Consider the following 21,374-nt stretch of genomic DNA (forward strand, 5'->3'; position numbering starts at 1 on the left):
TGGGCCCAAAACGCCACAAGCATTCAGTGGAGTTACATTGGAACGGGTTACCTATGTTCTTGCCACAATCATCAGCAGATGGGCTGAAGCATTTTGTAAGCGCTCCAGGCTAAATTAATATTTATTTTATTTAAAAATAAACAATCAGATATCAGGGTGGTGTGCAGCATAAAAGCACACCACACCCCATCAAAAACAAGAAATCAGCAAAAAACTTTCAAACAGACTAAAACCTGTTCAGTTAAATTAATATAATCTATTAAAATGCATGGGCAAATAAAAATTCTGCTGCCTGCTATCAAATGACAGCAGTGTTGTCACCAGGTGAACCTTTTTGGAGAGGACCTTACAATAATGAGAATGTCATTGTCAAGAAAGCCCTCGCCTCTTCTAGATTATCTTATACCATAGGGGTGGCAAACTTGTGACTCTCCAGATGTTGGGGACCCACCCCTGTTGTGGAAGTTCATCTTCAAGAGTAGCCTCACTTAAGAGTGAAGATAAAGGACCCCTGGACGGTTAAGTCCAGTCAAAGGCAACTATGGGGTTGTGGCGTTCATCTCACTCCAGGCCGAGGGAGCCAGTGTTTGTCCACAGACAGCTTTCCGGGTCATTTGGCCAGCATGACTAAACTGCTTCTGGAGCAATGGGACACCGTGATGGAAACTAGAATGCATGGAAATGCCGTTTACCTTTCCACCACAGTGATACCCATTTATCTACTTGCACTGGTGTACTTTCGAACTGCCAGGTTGGCAGGAGCTGGGACACTCACTCAGTCACAGGGATTCGAACCACCGACCTTCTGATTAGCAAGCCGAAGAGGCTTGGTGGTTTAGACCACAGCACCACCCGCACTTAAGGAGTACCTTGCAATAACAAAGGTCACTAAACCATGGATCAGCATGGTAAGGTTTCCTTGCTCTAAAAAGGGGCACAGCCTGCACAGCAAGAGGAACTCATAAAAGTTGAAGCTGGCCATTGTGGCTGCTGGAGCTTACCCGGCTTCCCATCATGGAGGTTGTTGCCAGTAACGTAGAGGGAGAAGCGCAAGGAGGTGAGGAGGTTGGAGCAGTGCAGGTGCACCGCTGCCACCAACCGGACACTCTTGACACTGCCTTCGCCATGCTGATTGCCCTGCCCCGCAGCGACCTTTGTGTTTGGGAAGCCATGTTGGGTGATATCTGGTTTTCAACATCGCGAAACAGCACCGGCTAAACATCATGATATATCAATATATCACAATATCTGAAATAAGGATGGAACTATGTAGAGGCGAACAGTAGGGCTGGGCAATATCTGGTTTTCAACATCATGATATATCACCAGCTAAACATTGTGATGTACTGATACATTATGACGTCTGAAATAAGGATGGAAATAAGGGTGGTTGGCATCACGGTTTTCTCCACATTGTGATTTCTGCATAGCACGCACACACACCATGATTTGCGATATATCGCCAGGACAAAAATTATGAAACCAGTATCACGATATGGACTTCAAAATGGTTTTGGGTGATATATTGGTATATCACCTCCTGCCATCACCACTGTATTTTTCACTCTATAAGATGCACCAGACCACAAGACGCACCTAGTTTTGGGAGGAGGAAAACAAGAAAAAAAATATTCTGAATCTCAGAAGCCAGAACAGCAAGAGGGATCCCTGCGCAGTGAAAACAGCAATCCCTCTTGCTCTTCTGGCTTCTGGGATAGCTGCACAGCCTGCATTCGCTCCATAAGACGCACACACATTTCCCCTTACTTTTTAGGAGGGAAAAAGTGAGTCTTATAGAGCAAAAAATACAGTATTTGCTAATGTTGGGGGGGGGATGGCTGGGTCCAAAAGCACCTTCAGATCTTGAACCAGTCTGGATGGTAATCGTGTCGAAAAATGGATACTTACATTCCTTGGAAATAGTTAAGACTATATATGTAGCAATTTTCAGTACCTTCTTTCCTCATTTTAGTGGGGCTTGGACTGCCTTCTCTTCCATCATGAAAATCTGTCTCCCGCAACTGCCCAATGTCTGGCTGGATTTCTTCTTCTATGCCACTCTCAGAGGACTGTCCACTCAGAGTCCCTTCATTCCAGGGCTTATCACTGTCATCTGTGTTGTGTCTTCTCTGTTCCCTACTCCTTCTGCCTAGGGTTGAATCGGACTCTGCATTCCCATCTGTGCTTGTGCCATTGCAGATTTTCGATTTTGGACAAGGTTGTGTTATAAATCCGACAAACTTCATTCCTCTTTTTGCGGCATCGTTGATCTATATATATCCCCCCCAACACACAAATACAGTTATAATTAAGCTGTGTGCATTTAGAAATCATTTCTAAATTATTATTCAGAAATGCAAATGTGAGGGGTCATTTGCATGTGATGCTTTCCTTATACAGGAGTATGGGTGCGGGAAGAAAGAAGTGTGCACTGGTGTGCAAAAATAGCACATGTTGATTAAAATACAATTTAAAAGATTAAAATACAACATTAAAACATTAGGGTGCAATCTCTTCACAGGAGGAGAAAGGAAAAAGAAAGAGGAGGAGGGAATCAAACTGAGTCCAAGCCAAAGGCCAGGCGGAACAACTCTGTCTTACAGGCCCTGCAGAAAGAGATCAGATCCTGCAGGGCCCTGGTCTCATGAGACAGAGCATTCCACCAGGCCGGAGCCAGTGTTAAGAAGGCCCTGGCTCTGGTTGAGGCTAATCTAACTTCCTTAGGGCCCGGGACCTCTAGGGTGTTGCTATATATGGACCTTAAGGTCCTCCAGGGGGCATACCAGGAGAGGCGGTCCCATAGGTTCGAGGGTCCTAGGCTGTGAAGGGCTTTAAAGGTCAAAACCAGCACCTTAAATCTGACCCTGTACTCCACCAGGAGCCAGTGCAGCTGGAAAAGCACTGGGTGAATATGCTCCCATGTCAGAGACCCTGTGAGGAGCCTCGCTGCAGCATTCTGCACCCGCTGGAGTTTCTGGGACAGCTTCAAGGGCAGCCCCGCATAGAGCGAATTACAGTAGTCAAGCCTGGAGGTGACCGTCGCATGGATCACTGTGGCCAGGTCAGGGCGGGAAAGGTAAGGGACCAACTGCTTGATGCGGCGAAGGTGGAAAAATGTTACCTTGGCTGTTGCTGTAACTTGCGCCTCCATGGAAAGGGAGGCGTCAAGGATTACACCCAAACTCTTAACGGAAGGCAATGGCACTAACTGGGCCCCCGCAAGAGAAGGGAGTTGGTCCCTCATCCCCATACCATCCCAACTCAGCCAGAGGACCTCTGTCTTCAAAGGATTTAGTTTCAATCAGCTCCCACGAAACCACCCAGCCACAGCTTCCAAACATCTGGTCAGTGTGTCCGCGATCGAGTCGGTATGGCTATCCATCAGCAGATAGAGCTGAGTGTCATCAGCATATTGGTGACAGCCCAGCCCAAAGCTCCGGACAATCTGGGCAAGGGGGCGCATAAAGATGTTAAAAAGCATTGGGGAGAGGATTGCGCCCTGCGGCACTCCACACACCAAGGAGTGGCGTGACGACATCTCCATCATCAGTTACATTGCGGATTGTAACAAGCCATAGTTCATTACATCTGAACTAGCAAACTATGGATTGTGCTGGCCCTATGAAGCAGGATTAAATCCTGGTGTATAACCCAGGCTTGCGAGACAAGAACAAGCCATCATTTGCAGGTTCATATTTAAAATGAAACTATGGTCTGCAAATCAAGAGGTGACTAGCTGAGAAGCGCATATGAGGGGAGGAGGCTCAGTCACATGTGGAAAAAATTAACCTACATGACATGTTGAAAATCCTACAAGCAAAATATTTCAAGGAGGAATTGTTAAGACCGTCCTACCTTTTCCAACAGTCCTTTGACCACCTCATTTGTTAGCGTTTCATATGTCGAAGGACACTCCTCAATCACGAGTCTGGGTTGTCTTTGCCCTCTCAGTGCTTGATGCTTTTGGCTGGAGACAGAAAGAAAGCAGCCTTTGTTACAGTCTGATGTATCTTGTACAAAATGCCAGCACGCACAACTTCCTTCGTTCCAAAATATTATGAATTCAGTCTTGGCAACTCTTTTATTTGGCTAATGCTCCATGGAGGCCTGATTACAAAGTCGCCCAAATGTGTTACTTGGAACGCAACTGAATTACCTTTTGAGACCAAGTATTTATGGCCTGGCTCTATGTTTCTCTTATCTATTTGGGAGAAAGGCAGGATATAAATACATTAAACAATAATAGAAACACTTATTTACTATGATGCATACCTCAGTTTGAGACGCAGTAGTACGACTCGATAAATGTGACTTGCTGGAAAATGTCTTCTTCGTCCAATTGACAGCAAAACAGGGTGAATAGCTCCTACCACATATCCTTTCGTATAATATTCCTCCACCTTTTTTGCAATTTCCAGCACAGAGCTGATCTTGATCGCCTCTGGATTTGAGGAAGCTAAAGGGATTTCAATTCCACAAACATTTCAGTGACTTCCAACGGCACTGGACAGAAACAGTAGCTTATATATATATTCTGTATATAAAATTTAAGCTGCAATGTGGGGTTTCGCTGTAGGTATCTGCTAATAGGAGAAATTAAAACAACTTGGCTGTTCTGCTTATGGCTCTATATCACACCACTGACTCAGAGAAGCTGGAAGGATTAGTGGTTACAACAACAGGTGCAGGGAGAAAGCTATAAAAATTAAAATAGTAGCTATTATGGCTACAGTACAGATCGAGGGCTGGAATGTAGTCTATACTAAAAACCTTTATTTAAGAAACACAAACTCTATACATCAAGATAGCTAGATTCTCTGACCTATATAAACCACACACATTTGTAGGTAGGTTTTTACCTGGCACAATTTATTTTGATTTTGCTACTCGTGGGCAGGGCTAAGGAGTTGGATAAGGCACCAAGGCCTTGTCCCCTACAAATCCTACTTAACCTATCCCATGGCTTTTTAGATTTCATCAGGCATTGTTCACATATTGTTGAACCTATTTTTGCATCAGTGGGAGCTAGGTACTTGTATCTATTAAAAGTAAATAAGAAGGAAAAAGCTGAGATTTTCAGCAGGTGGAATTCCTTCTCAATATTAGATTCTGCACCATAGAGTTATCGGTTGCTCTGAACCATAATTTCAGCCAATGGAAATTGCAAAATTAGACGAGCTCAGATGCCAGCATTTTTTCATCGGTTTGCTCAAATTTGTTTTGGGGTCTGAACTGATTCTGTATAGTTATATTCTAAGCTTCCTTTCAGGACAGAGAGCTTTCAAGGTGGCTCACAGAATTTGGAAAACAAAATAATGTTGAATCCCAATAACACAGATATAAAACAACAGATTACAGACATCAACATTTTAAGGCAAACCACTGTTAGGCTAACTCTGTTATGCTAGAAGTAACTTTCTCCCCCGGGATGGACAAAAGGCAAACAAAAATAAAATAAAAAATGAAATGAAATGAAAACTTTGTACTTAAATGACATGCAGAGTCTATAAATTAATTTTCAGTCAGCTTGATGACAGTATTTAGGCAGGAACCAGACCTAAACAAATATGTGTATGCTAGATGTATCAATCAATGTTCAACTATTCCCAAAAGGGTAATCTATAAATACATTTTTAGATACGTAAATACATTTTCAGTTTATGCATTAAAATATGCAGCACAGGACAATGCAGGCCTGTACCCAACTGTATCCATAAAATGGTACAATATAATTAGTCCCTTTAGACATTCACCAGTTAATATGTGGATGCTCTTAAATAAAATATTCACACATAAATGGTATTATATTATAGCTGTATCATGTGGCTGAAGCTTGTTGGGAATGTTCATGTAAGGTAGATGAATTATTCCAAACATTAAGTGTCTGTTTTCTTGGTTTTGTACAATGTTTACATGTAGGTGTCATATTTAGATGGCATTGTTTGTTACACACACACACACACACACACACACACACACACACGTCAATCCTAGCTGCTGCACAAGGTGACCTATAGCCAGCTCCAAACTTTTGCTAAGATAGCAAACAAAAACATAAGATTAAGTGTTCTAAAGACTGCACAAGAACGTTAGAAGCAGTAATTGTACCATGGAACTGCTGAGATGTATCTCTTGCCTCTGAGCTGCAGACAGACACATCATTATGAACTTTTAGGATTAGGATGACATCCATAATTAGGTGATTATGGTTGCAATAATACTTGCCTGAACGTGAGCCTTAAAAAGGTAAAGATAAAGGAACCCTGACAGTTAAGTCCAGTCGCGAATGACTCTGGGGTTGCAGCGCTCATCTTGCTTTACAGGCCGAGGGAGCCGTTGTTTGTCCGCAGACAGTTTTTCCAGGTCATGTGGCCAGCATGACTAAGTTGCCTCTGGCGAACCAGAGCAGCGCACAGAAACACCGTTTACCTTTCCGCCAGAGCGGTACCTATTTATCTACTTGCACTTTGACGTGCTTTCGAACTGCTAGGTTGGCAGGAGCTGGGAACAAGCAACAGGAGCTCACCTCGTCGACAGGATTCAAACCGCCAACCTTCCGATCAGCAAGCCCTAGGCTCAGTGGTTTAGATCACAGCGCCACCTGCGTCCCTTTGAACATGAGCCTTACATTTGAGTAAATATGCATCACTGTATCAGACTGCAAGTAAAAGGGGTCTTGTGTCTTTGCTGAAATCCTAATGAGATTACAGTGGTACCTCAGGTTAAGTACTTACTTCGTTCCGGAGGTCCGTACTTAACCTGAAACTGTTCTTAACTTGAAGCACCACTTTAGCTAATGGGGTCTCTTGCTGCTGCCGCGCCGCCAGAGCACGATTTCTGTTCTCATCCTGAAGCAAAGTTCTTAACCTCAAGCACTATTTCTGGGTTAGCGGAGTGTGTAACCTGAAGCGTATGTAACCCGAGGTACCACTGTACAGAAAACTAGCGGAGTGCATCTAAACATTCAGATCGTGTTCATTGAAGGGTTTGCGAATTTAACAACAGGAAAGTATTTAAGCACAATATTGCTGACAGATTAGATTCAGAGTTGCTGCAGTGGGATCTCCGCTCACAGCGCTGCTTGTGGAAAATGGGTTTCGACAGATCTCTCCTTCTCCCTGAAAATCTGCTCCAGAGGGTCAGGGGGTGGGGTTACTCCAGAACAGTGTGGGAGGTGGTGGAGAGGAAGGATGAATTTGTGAAAATTGCTTCCAGGGTTGGCACCAGTTCTGGGGGGGATCTGGGCATGATGCCCTCTGGGACACACACACACCAACATCCATGATGCTGGCAAGATCCTCTGTAATAAGCTCGCCAGGTGGTGCACAGGAGTCCCAGATTTCTGTAAACAGGAAGGACTCCTGTTTGCAGAAGAGTCCGCAATTCAGCGGAGGCTCCTGTTGCAATGGCCGGGATAGGACAGAGGCGATCCAGCTCACATGGCACAGCTGATGTGTTGGGGGAAATATTGGGTTCCAGAACAGCTGCGAGGGATGACTGGTCACCACCATCTTTATTTCTTTGAAGCAGAGCGCCGCCCAAGGCTGCAGCCATCTATGCCCAGAAACATTCTGGGAAAAAGAAATCGGTGGGTTGCCCTGGTAGTGAAAAAGTAGAAGGAAGATGCCAGCGACTGTTGTCAGCCCCAGTGGGTTCTTTGGGGCTTAACATTTGCCCCCCACCAGGCCAGTTCCTGACTCTGGGCCTGATTACCACCTTCTGATTACCAGAAGGAGTCTCTGCTAGATTGCAACCCTTTCCACGAATAGAGTCTTTCCATTCGCAAAACAGAAATTCTGGCACGAACCCTGATTTTTTCGGTATATGTCATGGAACACTGCAGTGATGTAAAGATACCTCCCCTCCTCCTTGTGTTCAGTTGCTAAAACGTATGTTTTAATGAAAAATAATTGTTTTTTACAAGAAATAACCACCATCAGACTACTTTCAGGAATGCAAAAGCTATGCAACTCAAAATGGCACGTACTATGTAGCAAAACAAAAGCTGTGAACAAAATCTAGAATGCATTAAATCAATTGCCAATTTAAACTTATAGACCGGTATATGGCTTATGTATTAGGTAATCCAGCATGAGACTCAAAAGTATGTTGTCATTGTTGCTACTGTTTCTCCACACAAAGAAGTTTTGCTTCACCCAAAGAGAAATGAATTGTATATACAGAATGAAAAAGCCAAAAATGCAGGTAACGGACTAAAATGTGTCCTGCACAGCAATCTTCATGAAATCTATACTTGTAATCTGCATTAATATATTCTGGCTACTTCAACCATAGCATTTAAAACTAGTATCAGCTACCCACAAAAACTGCTGTATAGCCATGGAGAAGTTACACTAAAACGTTCCAGCAAAAATTATGAGTCCCTGAAGCAACTACTGTACAGCTGAACAGAACTGCCTGTTTTTAATGGGAAGCTGTCTGGGGTCGGTTGTTTATGTTTTCAACTTCCTGGGACAGGGAGTCGGTTAGAAACAAGAAAAACCCTACAAAAGAGGGAAGTCTGCCTTTTAACTGTACAACATTCAGTGTTCCTTCCATGCCTGAGCTACAAAAGCAAAACAGAACATGAAACAAAGAATAGGAAGCTAAAAGGTATTTTCCACTGTAGAAGTGATCTTAAGTAGTGCTTACTGTCAAGTTTAACAGAACTGCCGATACTGACAGAAACTGGCTTTCAGCTATGCACAGATTTGGAAAAAGACCTTTTTTTCTGAACAGAGGCACCAATGTGCTAACTGTTACGTGCATACACATTTTTTTCTGGCATTCATACGCACAATTTAACACATTTCTAAACCATTAGCCTAATGATTAACAGTGACTGGTGTTGAAAGATTCTCGTGAATTAGTTTCCCCGTATCTAACCCAAAGAAATAAAATAAGGAAAACTTTTGCCCGTTTAAGCCTTTGGCACAGAGTACTGCTGAAACAAGATACCTACCTTCCAAAGTAAAATCAAGCAATATGTACTCATAAGCAGAGTCCGTCTTTGTTTCCACTTGCGGTCTCTTTAGCGTTGAAAATATTTTTCCAGGGCTGCTATCATCTGGGTCTTCTAGTTTTCTGAGTCCGCACCCCATGGTCGCAGCCGCAGGGAGCAGGAAGGTGCAGAGGGTGGAGGTAGAAATGGAGAATGCCACAAAATCTGTTTCCCTCTGATTGGAGAAAAAAAGAGAGAGGAAGGAATCTCAAAGTTTTAGATGCTGTTTACTGCTAGCCACAACACCAAAGAAAAAAGAATATTCAAGTCCCAAGTTAGAAACAGGAGGAATTTTCCAGCCATAGTTACATCCAGGCATATAACCCTTTATGCTTTCAGGCGACGAAGTCCTCCTGGACAAGAGTGTTACTGCTCTTGCAGGAACATACAAAGTGTTAGAAACTTAGCAGAGATTTTCCATGCCACGTCAATTTACAGCCAGCCCCCGCTAGCAGTGTTCTGTTGCAGAGGGCACCAATGAGTGCTTTGTCTGTCTCTCTTGGCTGGCTGATAATGATGTGAGAAAACAACCGAAATAAAAAGTTGCTGCAAAACTTCAGCGCGATTCCCTTGCAGCCAGAAGGTCTGTTTTGCTGCAGTAGCAAAGAAAAGGGAACAAAAAAGAGCAAGTTAGTCAGATAATGGGACCAGAGAGCCTCAACATGGTTTGAGACAAAATCGTTTCCAGAAAGGAAGTCAACTTCAAGAGGAAATTGCTTCTGGCATCTCAAAGGGGAGCAAAGTAAATGAAAAGCAGTTCAGACTCTTGTTTTAAATGTGAGTTTGGATCTGACTTCCTTCGCAAAGTGATTTCAGCACAGGACAGCTGGGGAAAAATGCACACAATAGCAAAAGACTCTCTTGGCTAGAGAGCAGTACAAATTGTATTTGGAGTAATTGACTTAGTAAGTTAAAAAATATTTAAAAAGCACCTTCTTTGGTTTTGATAGGTCCCATTTAGAAAAAGTATGAAATGTACATCATAGCAAACCCAGAGGAGGGATTTGATTAATGTTATACAAGAAAGAGCTCTATGGCAATCTTTCTGTTAAGCTAACAGTTAATTCTTAAAGCTTCTGTTTTAGGGGCTTTTTGCAAGCAAAGAGCAAAGGAGTAGATTTTCAACTAGTTGCTTATACAGTGGTACCTCGGGTTACATACGCTTCAGGTTACATACACTTCAGGTTACAGACTCTGCTACCCCGGAAATAATACCTTGGGTTAAGAACTTTGCTTCAGGATGAGAACAGAAATCGTGCGGCGGCGGCGCGGCAGTAGCAGGAGGCTCCATTAGCTAAAGTGGTGCTTCAGGTTAAGAACAGTGTCAGGTTAAGAACGGACCTCTGGAACGAATTAAGTACTTAACCCGAGGTACCACTGTATTTATTTTAATTTCTTCAGGGCATGCAGCCTAGCTAAGCCACAATCTTATCAACTGCATTGTTCAAAGGCGTCTTAAGCCCCCTGCAAGTTGGCAGCTAGCATTAGAGATTTCGGCATTGCAGGGGGTTGGACTAGATGACCCTCAAGGTCCCTTCCAACTCTACAATTCTGATTATATGATTCCAGCGCTTACAAGTAAATGTACTGCTTCAACTTTGACCCATCTATGAATGATTTCTTTATACAGCTTATTTAAGTTTCCTTGAGAGTAAGACAACACATTTATAGTTATAGGTATAAATAATAAAATTATTATTAAATTATTCATATTAGTTAACACTGTTTTGAATTTTTTATCTCTCTCTTTAGACTTGCAGAGATAGAGAAAGGCACTGGGGGCAGCTGTATAAGACAAAACAGCCCAAATTTCCCATAGAAGCTCAACATCAAAAAAACGAAGATCATGGCCACTGGTCCCATCACCTCCTGGCAAATAGAAGGGGAAGAAATGGAGGCAGTGAGAGTTTACTTTCTTGGGCTCCATGATCACTGCAGATGGTGACAGCAGTCACGAAATTAAAAGATGCCTGCTTCTTGGGAGAAAAGCAATGACAAACCTGGACAGCATCTTAAAAAGCAGACATCACCTTGCTGACAAAGGTCCATGTAGTTTAAGCTATGGTTTTCCCAGTAGTGATGTGTGGAAGTAAGAGCTGGAGCCTAAAGAAGGCTGATCGCCGAAGAATTGATGCTTTTGAATTATGGTGCTGGAGGAGATTCTTGAGAGTCCCATGGACTGCAAGAAGATCAAACCTATCCATTCTGAAGGAAATCAGCCCTGAGTGCTCCCTGGAAGGACAGATCCTGAAGCTGAGGCTCCAATACTTTGGCCACCTCATGAGAAGAGAAGACTCCCTGGAAAAGACCCCAATGTTGGGAAAGATTGAGGGCACAAGGAGAAGGGGATGACGGAGGACAAGATGGTTGGACCGTGTTCTCGAATCTACTAACATGAGTTTGACCAAACTGCGGGAGGCAGTGGAAGACAGGAGTGCCTGGTGTGCTCTGGTCCATGGAGTCACGAAGAGTCGGACACGACTAAACAACAACAAAAATGCTTAGTCATGCAGGGGTTATTTTTAGTTCCTGGTCTTCATGTCAAATTGAGATTTTAAAGATCTCATGTTGCTCCAGCAGTTTATCATTCTGTACCAGGCTCATTGGAGCAGTGGAAATAAGCACAATGAATAGGCATTTGTGGGCTGAAACAGGCCACTTAATTTTGGTTTTACAGCAGATAAGCAGGGTTGGCATGGCAGGAGGGCAAAGATCTGGTCTGCATTCCATCAGCCCTTGCTGCTGGGATGTTTCTTGCTGCCAGTCGGCTGGGAAGCACCCATGGGAGATGTACAGCATTAAACGCCACCATGGCAAACAGGAGTGGAAGGGATTGAGGAAGCTACCAGAGTCTACCCAGAGGCCCAAATAAATGAGCTTACCTGAAGACCCTTAAGCTTTTTTGTGGGCAGCGAGGACCTACCTCTTAAGTCGTCATATAGCCACTTGAAGGCCGCTAGCAGGTCCTGGCAGCCCCTGGATTCACCAGCTCCCGCAAACAAACAAAAAATGTCCAGGCAGTGGGTGACCTGTTGGGTGTCCCACTGCCCTCTCAAGGAACGTGCTGAAGGTTTCAAAGGCTGCACATACAACAGATGGGTGGGTTACAGCATTAAAAACCATATTTAAAACAATTCAAAATGTCCCATATGTTTGTTGATGAACCAACTGCCCTCAAATATAAAGCCAGTTCTTCCGTTGTACCCGAGGAGCCAAAATGCTGTCTAGATATTGCATTTTGCCATTATTGCACCTTGCCTACAACACCTCACTTGCTAGTGGAAGGCTCTTTGGAGTCAGGATAACTACTAGAGTCACTGGGTACACCGGATGAGGATTCTTGTAGGCTGAGCACCTTTCCTATGTATCGCTGGGGACCCAGGACCTCCTGTGCACAGCTGCCTCAACTTCTCACGTAGCTGGGTCAGAAACAAATTAAAGGCATGCATCCAATAGCACAACTGGAGCTGGTGAGGGGCACCTGGTCTTATACTGCATTCAATTAATTTTGTCCATAGAATACAAGCGGAGCTGCGAGCCATTTCACATGGAAAGGGGCAAAATTATTTGAGAAGAGGAGTTTCTCAGCTAGGTTTAAAGGCTTACTCTTGGAAATTCTGTTCAAGATTAAACGGGGGGGGGGCGGGGGCGGGGGGCGGCGGTATTTTAAGGATCTATGTTTTGTGGTTAATTTCGTTTTACATCCTATTACTGCAGCAGCAGCAACTAAGATCAAACAGCAACACATTGCCCAGTTTATTGTTTATAACAATAGCTGCTCAATACACAGGTAGAGTTAATGTGGCCATGTGGTCTGAAACACCAGAAGGGGAGCAATGACCCCCCTCCTTGTCCTCCCTCTAGGATACCCCTGAATTGGAATAATTAAGATCTAAACTATTCCATGACCTGACACCTTCAAAATAGTTCTATCCAGGATTATGTTTCTTGATGATAAGGTGTTATATGAAACCCCCCTAACTTGCTTTTATTTTGCTGTCTCTATTATTTTCTAAAAAATAAATCTGCATTACCAATAGTAGATAAAGAATACTTTATTTAGATGAAACTTTTGTTACAAAGCCATTGGCTTCTTAAAAATGGTACAAGCTACAGGAACCAATATTGTTACTGTATATCATACATTCATGGCAGAATCCAGTCCAGTGTGGGCCTAGCAGCCCTGCACAAATAGTTCATAGAGACATGCTTTCTCCATTGTGTGTATAGAGGTTGTGCAAAAGGCATTAGGTTGAATGGAAAGTCCATACATAGGCCTACAACGCTGCTTCCTTGCCTCATGCTTGTTTGGGATTTGTGTAAATCAAGGCTCTACTGAGCCTAACAGAATCCTGCAGTGTAACTGGATTATACCCATAGTTGAAACAAAAAATGAGTAGAGAACAAATCTGTAAAACTTTGAAGTACTATAAAATTATTGATAAAACATCTTTCTGTACATTTATCTTAACTTACTTAAGGTTGCAGGAACTATAGTAAATGCATAAGGAGCCATGTTGGTACCCTGTTAATTTAGCTAGAATTGTATGACAATGCAAAAACATTCTACTTATGATCAGCATTTTTATGAACTACTCCTTATTACCATGGCAAAAGTAAACTCTTATATTCCTTTGAAAATATGTTAAAGAATACCCCACGATACATCCTGCTTTCAAGTGCCATTTTACAGCTATGTTTTGTTATCACACCAAAAGCTCTGATCGACACTGTCCAATAATGAAGCCCAAAACAAAATAATACTCTTCTGCTATACTTTGTAGCATTGTTCAAAATCAGAGCTCCACAGTAATATGGAATTACTGTGTATTTAAAAAATCTAGTGTCTTAGTATATTTGTATACGTATCTCTTCAAATATCTTGCTTGTGACATTTACATTTCTTAAAAAGCTGGTGCAGTATGAGCGTCCCAAAACTACCATTTTACCCTAACATTTACACTAACACATATTACAATAAACTTACATTGTAAAACTATACTAAAATACAGGTAGAAAGTCTGTATGCAAAGCCATGTGTTCTGTTACTTTTGTCTATCTTATTAGTAGAATGCAGTTTGTTGAGTAGTTTATTTTGTTACATGGATTATAGAGTATGTTAAAAAGCATAAAGAAATAGCAAAGTGATATGTCAAATGACAATGTGATGATTAAAGTGAATTTTCCCCAGTTCACTAGCACAAATAACAATCTGGTGTTCACATTTTTCGAACATTTCAAAACAGTCATAGGAAAAGTCCTGTTTTAATTAACATTATGGTAGTTCTTCACTTATTTCTTAAAATACGTTTGGAGTTATGATCGTAAACATTACTTAAATAATTCATTCAATCTCTAAATCTATGGCAAATATGATTCCCTCATGTATCCCAAATAAAAGTTTTAAAATCAGGATTGTAACACAGAGTGGTGTTGTTAATGTTTGCTTGCTAACCCTCAATATATAAATGAGGTGAATTAATAAGTACACTAGACTCAGGAGTTATTTTTTTCTATGGAGAAACATAATACGGGGGAAGGAATAGATTAGATTCAACTAGCCTTCAAGATAATATGGTTGACCAGGTATTAGCCCAAATTCTATAATGTAATGTTGAATTTAAAAAAAATCCATGCATTTCAAAAGGATTGATAACAGCCCTCAGATACAAAGGGTAGAAGACAGCTTTCTTACTTCTGTTATAACCCCTTAGAATTAGGTATGAGGGAGAGACCTGTTTATGCATTAGACATTTCTTTATATTACTATACTTGTGTGTATTGAGTTACTCTTCGCCAAACAGGGATAAAAAAATCTAAGCCTGATGTTTATATTGCTCTCTTAAATGAATTAACTAAAATGGAAAGTCTTGGGTATTATTTAACCTGATATAAATATCAATAACTCCGTAACGCAAGCAGTAAGAACAAAGGATTTCAAGTATGAATGACATTGTTTTCTAAATTGCAGTTCTAAATGCCAGACATTCTTTGGACATCTCAATTTTGAAATATTTTCAGAAAATTATGCTTTTTTTAGTCTAATACACGAAGTAAAAATGGGAACCCAAGCAAAAGATTCAAAACTGATCCTGATTGCTTGGATGAAATAAGCTATATACAATAGTTTCATGATATACTTAGAAATAATGCCATAGTAACAGAACACATGGCCTTTTCTTGGCTACTTTTATATTGTTTACAAGGATATATACAACTGAGCAAATCCTTTCACAGTTATAAAGCAGTTTCAATAGATGTGAACACATTTATACAGATATATTTTAAAACCTCTGCAAATATAAAAACAGTAACATTAAACAGATAACCCCCAACCATTTAAGTTCTTTATACTTGACATAAAAACTACTTAAACCTGATAGTTGCTGGGTTATCACAAACATTTTTACAAAAGGTATAAATTATTTTTGCATATGATCTTTTTACGTTCTATAAAGGTGCAAAACTATTTAAAGACTCAAGAGTGAACATGTTACTAGAAAAATAAATTTTTAGTAAAAGTCTGAATTTATCCTAACTCCAACCACGTGTAATGGTAGGTACACTGTGGGAAAAGCAGGTAATAAGGTTGTATTTAAATGTTTGTTTATTTCCAGTTCGCTGTTAAGACAGTATCAGTAGTTCTTAAAAGATTTATTTAAATGCTACCTTGCTGACGTTGTATTACTGACTCTATGAAATCCTTACCTGACTTTTTTAAAAAAATAAAACAATTGGACTTCACCTTTGATAAAAAGGCTTCAATTCTAATTGAATACAGCAGGCATATTTATTATGCCAGAATAAGTATAAATTGAAAGACTACAGCAAAAAGCTTGTAAAACAAAAGCAGGGAATAAACAATTCAAATCCTTGTAGCGAAGAGGATAATTGTATTCCTCCTCAGGACATGATACAGGCAGTGATTCATTTTGATCCTGCACAGGGAGAAGACAAAGGCTTAATGAAAGTTTTCAAATACTGTAATAGATTATGTTATTAATGCAAAGCTTGTATTTTTGCACATCCAAAATAGTATCAAAAATGTGTGTAGTATTTTATATCCTTCAGAAAAGTATCAGTCACAAAAATCAGAAAAAAATATGCGGACATAAGCAGATGGAACTACTTTTAATTTTTATAAACTAAAAAAAAATATTGATTTTATTTCAGTTGCAATATGTAAAACAGTATTTGCACCAAATTATTAAAAAAAACCACCAAAAATATGCTTAAATACAAATGTTAAATAAAATACTCGGATTCCAGCATAGCATGCGTTTTCCATCAAGCAAAAACGTTTTTTAATATTGTACTTAGTCATTCTTGTAACCTATCAGATGAAAATGAATTTTAAGTTTGGTTTGCAGCACAAATACGCTAGTTTTAAATGGCATAATAAACAGCACATGTATAGCCTGCATATTTCTCAATTACAAGTCTGTCACCATATAAGAATACCAATTGATAAAGGTAACCATGATTTTATCCTGCAATTTATGTTTACAAGTGCAAGGTCTTTAAACACCTTACAAAAAGCAAGGACATTTTGACTTAGCAGTATTCAATATACATTAGGAGCTACAAAATTACACACCTTCATATTAGCTATAAAGTATAACTATGGTGCTATTTAACAGTGTCTGTAGAGGAAGGAGCAGTGAGCACTGTGTCATCTGATCTGTAATCTTTTCTAGGATGAAAGTGAGGACTTCGTGCGTAACGAGGCTTTAAACTCATAGAAGAAGGATGAGAAAAATTTCTTCTTACAGAATGTATCCTGGCTTCCTATAAAGAGGAAAAAACTACATTTCAAAATAGCAGTTTATTACAATACATTTTAAGCAGGTATATGACAGTTCTGCTAAATATATAAACAAAGTCTGCAAAGCAAGGAATTAATTTACAACACAAAATGACCACATGTGAACTAAACTGGGATCTTTGGATAAAGAGTGGTACACAAATCTATTTCATTAAAACAGTAACAGCAACAACAAGACTATATAAAACTATTTCCCACCCGACTTAAAAAAGCACTAAAAGAAACTCTGGCATGTTAGTTTTCCCATGGAATTGTTGAAGATTATGGAGTTATACCATAATAAAGCAAATTTGCTCTTGATTGTTTTCAATTTCCTGAGGGAAAATAATTTCAAAGAATTCTCTGATTGATCAGCAAACCCATCAGTCCTAGGTGATCACTCTGGTTAAATGTGAATTGCCAAGTGTCAATTATGCAAAATTTTCTATTTATCCACAAATAATTAGTACATGTATGCAAATCCCTACACTTGATTTTCAGCATGTTACGTACTACATCGTTCTTCTCGATTAGTCTTGTGCCAAGAACAGTCTCCTATAAATCAGGTTCATGAACAGCAGCTTCTGAAAGAGGTTGAAATCACCTCTTTCTCTCTCTCTTTTTACAACCATGAAATTCCTAGGCTCTCAGGTAGCTTCAGTAATGACGTACTTGCGGGATGCCAGCTCTCTATTCAGTCAAGGTAGTCCCAGTACTATCTGGGTTAATTCACGTATTCCAGAGGAAACTAGTCCTATTTTAGCCACACTGGAACTAATGAGACTTAAGGTAGTAACGTCTAACTTAATTCCCACTGTTTTTTATGGCATCAAAGCATGACTAATTTCTGATTTCCTGTTCTTTGGGCAGCCAGACCCAGCCATGGTCACTCATGTTCATTGCTCCTAGAAAGGATTATTGCAATGTGTGTGCATTGTGTAGAAAGACAACGCTCCTAAAATCCCAACCATTGCTAAATCTTATGAGACACTTTATTAAATCAGTTGCATTGTCTGTCGCTTATTTTTATATTTGTTGTTAGCCACTTTGGACAACTCTTCTTGGGGGGGGGGGGAAATGGGTTACAATTTTTATTAGAAAATATATATCTCTCCTCTGTCCCAAGTACTTATCTGGAAGTAATCACAGAGGTCACAAGGAAGATTCATCAGCCTGGAACTATCTGAACAAGGCTGAGGTTTCAAAGGAATGTGTCTTATTCTAATCTAAGGGAAAGAGATTACCCAAGTCTTTTAGAATTGCCCATAACTGGGTGGGAAAAAATACAGGTTGATGAACAATACCCAGGTTGATGAACTGGTATTGAAAATACTGTAGCATACCTATCACTCCTAGAAGTACTGCATCAGCATCTCCAAACCCTGAGAATAAATTAACTCCACCTTGTTAGTTATTAGACAGAAACAGTATGATCAATTGCTATCTGAATATTCGTTAGTGTTTACTTTGTTCACTTTACATTCCTAAGTGAGCATGTGAAGCTTATCCTGTTTATTTCAAGGTTTCCCCATTTGTTTTAGACCTAGAGGCCCAACTGGGAGGCTGGAGATTCCTCACCCCAATTGAGCTATATATACTGTGATTCATGTTGAAAACTGGGGAGGGGGCGGATTTTCTAAATCCATCTTGTAATCTACTCCAAGGTAAGTCACAGAAAACTGTTGTTTGAGCAAATAACTGCAGATAAAACAAGAGACAGAAGCCAACATGTCTGAGCCTATAGCATCTAGAAGGCCAAAGGTTCCCTGGTTTAGATTAAGGCATAAACTCCTGTCTGTCTCTCTTACATTATGCTGCTGCCTATTCCCAGTTCCAGGTGTCTCTGTGAACATGGAAGGCAAGGAAGCACTCGTGACATACTAGGGCTAGCAGTGGGGTGTCAAGATTTAGGGACATGGTATCCAGCTCCATGAAAACAGCCCACTGGACCCCCATTCTTACTGAAATGCCCAGATGTAGCAACTCCATTCTATAATATTGGAGATTCTTCATTGGAGAAGTTTGCTTTTGGTAGCCATCTCTTTGGTGGGTCCAAACACAATGCTGAATTTATTTGAAGCCAAATAATTATAACCTGTCAGGATACAACCAGGGATGGATGGATTTCTGGCGAATTTGGGTGGCAATGGTATGTGAGCTGTAGGACATTTAGAAGATATTGGTGGGCATGTTCATTAGCTTTATAACAAATTTAAGTTGAAATAATAGGTCCTGGTTAGTTGCATATTTGTTGTTTAAAAAGGCACATCCCTAGATAACAAATGTTAGGCTTAATCTTATTTAAAAGAAATTACTGGCTTGTGATGCTATGCATTCAGGAGTCAAGGCACTCCATTCTTTAAAATGGCTGAAAACACATGAACATGCAGCCCAGATTGGATACCATATACCTGAGTTCCCCAGGTGGGCATAAAAGGGAAGGCACTAAAGCGCTCAACATATTGAATACTGGATATCAGATAGTAGGGTTCTAGCTTAGTCATCTTTCAGACATGCAGTTTTCATGGTGTAGAGAATTTCTGTCCTCTCAGTTCCTTGACAGATTGTCACTTGGGCTGCTTCCACACTTTGCATTTACTGTGGAACTGCCACATTTTCTCCACTCACTTTTCCAGGGAATATGCACAATGTTAAAACTAAAACACCTGCCTCTCATTCAGAACTCAGAAAATCTGACTTTGAAAACTCAATGGGTGTGCCATTTTCTCAGCTGTGGATGGCCTATTGCACAGCTAGTCTAGCAAGTTGTGGTCTATGTAGACTGCTTTCTAGCCATTTCCTTCTCTATGTTTTTTCCTCATCTCTAGAAATCAGCTCAGTACCAAGGGCTGATGCACGATGTTGCTCTGAGTATGCCTCTTCAGCTGTGATTAATACTGAGTTGGGCACATCATGCCTCCCCAATTTTCAGAGGTCTACAGGATTCCCAAATGAAAATATATGAGGGAACAAAACTACCCAATAGCTTGCTTTATTAATGAATTCTAACTAGTGAAAAGGAAAAAGAATCTGCTTAGCAGCCACAAAACAAAATTTCCTGTTGCCACAGCAGCAGCAGCAAAACACAAAAATCTAAGCAGGAAGATACGTTCCTGCATTGCAGGGGGTTGGACTAGATGACCCTCAGGGTCCCTTCCAAGTCTATGATTCTATGCACACCCTGTAAACCATCTGCTACAGCACTGGTCAGCCAAGCTTCAGAACTTTTCCATACTCAGAGCTGTACATGTAGACAGCTATATTAATAAAAACATGCAAGTTTCTCAAGTATGGTAGATGCATGATTCTGCACTGGAAGACATACTCCACAGAAGGAGGAAAGCAGAAACATAATTACAGACCCAACTGCATGTCTGGCTAGGGTTCTTACTCCTTTTTCAAGTCTCAGAAGATTATGTAGCCCATTAAGGTCAAAGGAGAGGAAAAGAACCCAAGCTCTAAATGCAGCTAACTACAGCTAGTATTCTTTAAGCCTGAAATAAAGGAAAAAAGAACTACAGTTCAATGGTGTCTTGCATGATTTCAACCTTATGTGGTTGAAAGCTGGCTGGTTGAAATACCACAAATTAACTGCACGCAAAATGGAGAGCTTAAAACCTTGTTCTGCCCTGGTTTTTCCTGGCATGGAAAGAGCTTTTAAGCTCTCGGGCTTGCTAACAGAGCTTTGGGAGGCTCTTCTGAGAACTTGGACGGCCCTGCAAATTGCTTAAAGGTAAAGATGGTCATGAGGGGGGTTGGGGTTGGGGTTTAAGTGCCATCCCCAGAACATAACCTCTGTGCATGATGCAATTGTACTGTATAGTACAATAGTGTAAGTAAGCAGAGCAGTGTGTAGCATTATTTCAGGAAGTTAAAAAAAACAACTGCATTGAAATTGTTAGCCCTATTTCTGCCTATAATGAGTCTAGCCCAAAGCAAGTATGTGTATAGCTAATTAGCTAAATTTGAACTGATTTTGAAGGACAAATTCCTTTACACCTTGCTAAGAGTATATACTGCAACATAAATAGGGAAGTGAAAAAAAATAAGACACCGTGATATAACTTTTACAAAATGATTTTACAAATCTAACTAAAACAACAAAGGAAGAGCAACTCTTTCTTCTGCAGTAGACTAATGTCTTTTAATAGTTTCTGCCAGGCTTAACTACACACCAAATATTCACTCAAAGCAATAGAAGGCAGTGGAGAGTACAGGCACCCTCTGCCCTTATTGGCAAGACACCACAAAGTTACAGCAGAGGCAGCTGTTGATGGCCATGAGGACACCCGCCCCCCCACTCCCAGCTGAGGACTGCTTTCATCCCACCTCACCGGCTGCTACTGCTAATGTCACCATTCACACAATTAGCAACAATGTCAGATAATTAATTTTTTGAAAAATAAAATAAAATATAGAAAAGGAAAATAGTATTTGTAATTCATTGAAACATTTCTATGATTATCATTTTTCATAGCTTGTTACTGATTAGCTCCTACTGAATTTCGTTGGTGATGTCATTTAGTACTGTAGCACCCTCTACTGGAAATATTTTTGTGACTATGCCAT

At 40.6% G+C, this 21,374-nt stretch overlaps 3 protein-coding genes across 17 annotated transcripts in view; 1 reads left to right on the top strand and 2 right to left on the bottom strand.

The window, feature by feature from the left end:
- RFTN2 (raftlin family member 2) overlaps positions 1 to 16,789 on the bottom strand; it is a 54,278-nt gene extending 37,489 nt beyond the window's left edge. The window contains exons 1-6 of one of the 3 annotated variants that reach the window (XM_083629709.1): positions 16,599 to 16,725; positions 11,884 to 12,081; positions 8,963 to 9,176; positions 4,273 to 4,456; positions 3,856 to 3,967; positions 1,955 to 2,270 (exon numbers count right to left, since the gene is read on the bottom strand). In XM_083629709.1, the coding sequence (XP_083485835.1) occupies positions 1,955 to 2,270; positions 3,856 to 3,967; positions 4,273 to 4,456; positions 8,963 to 9,176; positions 11,884 to 12,081; positions 16,599 to 16,604 (1,030 nt within the window). In that variant the 5' untranslated portion in view covers positions 16,605 to 16,725. Of the gene's footprint in view, positions 1 to 1,954; positions 2,271 to 3,855; positions 3,968 to 4,272; positions 4,457 to 8,962; positions 9,655 to 11,883; positions 12,082 to 16,598 lie in introns of those variants that run through there. The other 2 variants (XM_083629710.1, XM_083629711.1) reach the window with 2 other exon arrangements.
- The window catches only part of COQ10B (coenzyme Q10B), a 376,006-nt gene that overhangs the window by 102,418 nt on the left and 252,214 nt on the right, over positions 1 to 21,374 (top strand). The window lies entirely within an intron of this gene.
- The window catches only part of BOLL (boule homolog, RNA binding protein), a 35,456-nt gene continuing 27,126 nt past the window's right edge, over positions 13,045 to 21,374 (bottom strand). For 7 of the 13 annotated variants that reach the window (XR_014538679.1, XR_014538681.1, XM_083572306.1 and 4 more), the window contains one exon: positions 13,045 to 16,789. Coding sequence is in view for 9 of the 13 variants with exons in the window: in XM_083572306.1 (XP_083428432.1) it covers positions 16,631 to 16,789 (159 nt within the window). In the remaining 4 variants the exon portion in view is untranslated. Of the gene's footprint in view, positions 16,790 to 18,148; positions 18,188 to 21,374 lie in introns of all 13 variants that reach the window. The other 6 variants (XR_014538680.1, XR_014538682.1, XM_083572301.1 and 3 more) reach the window with 2 other exon arrangements.

The sequence above is a fragment of the Podarcis filfolensis genome, assembly GCF_964270895.1.
Source record: "Podarcis filfolensis genome assembly, chromosome: 1".
NCBI lineage: Eukaryota > Metazoa > Chordata > Lepidosauria > Squamata > Lacertidae > Podarcis > Podarcis filfolensis.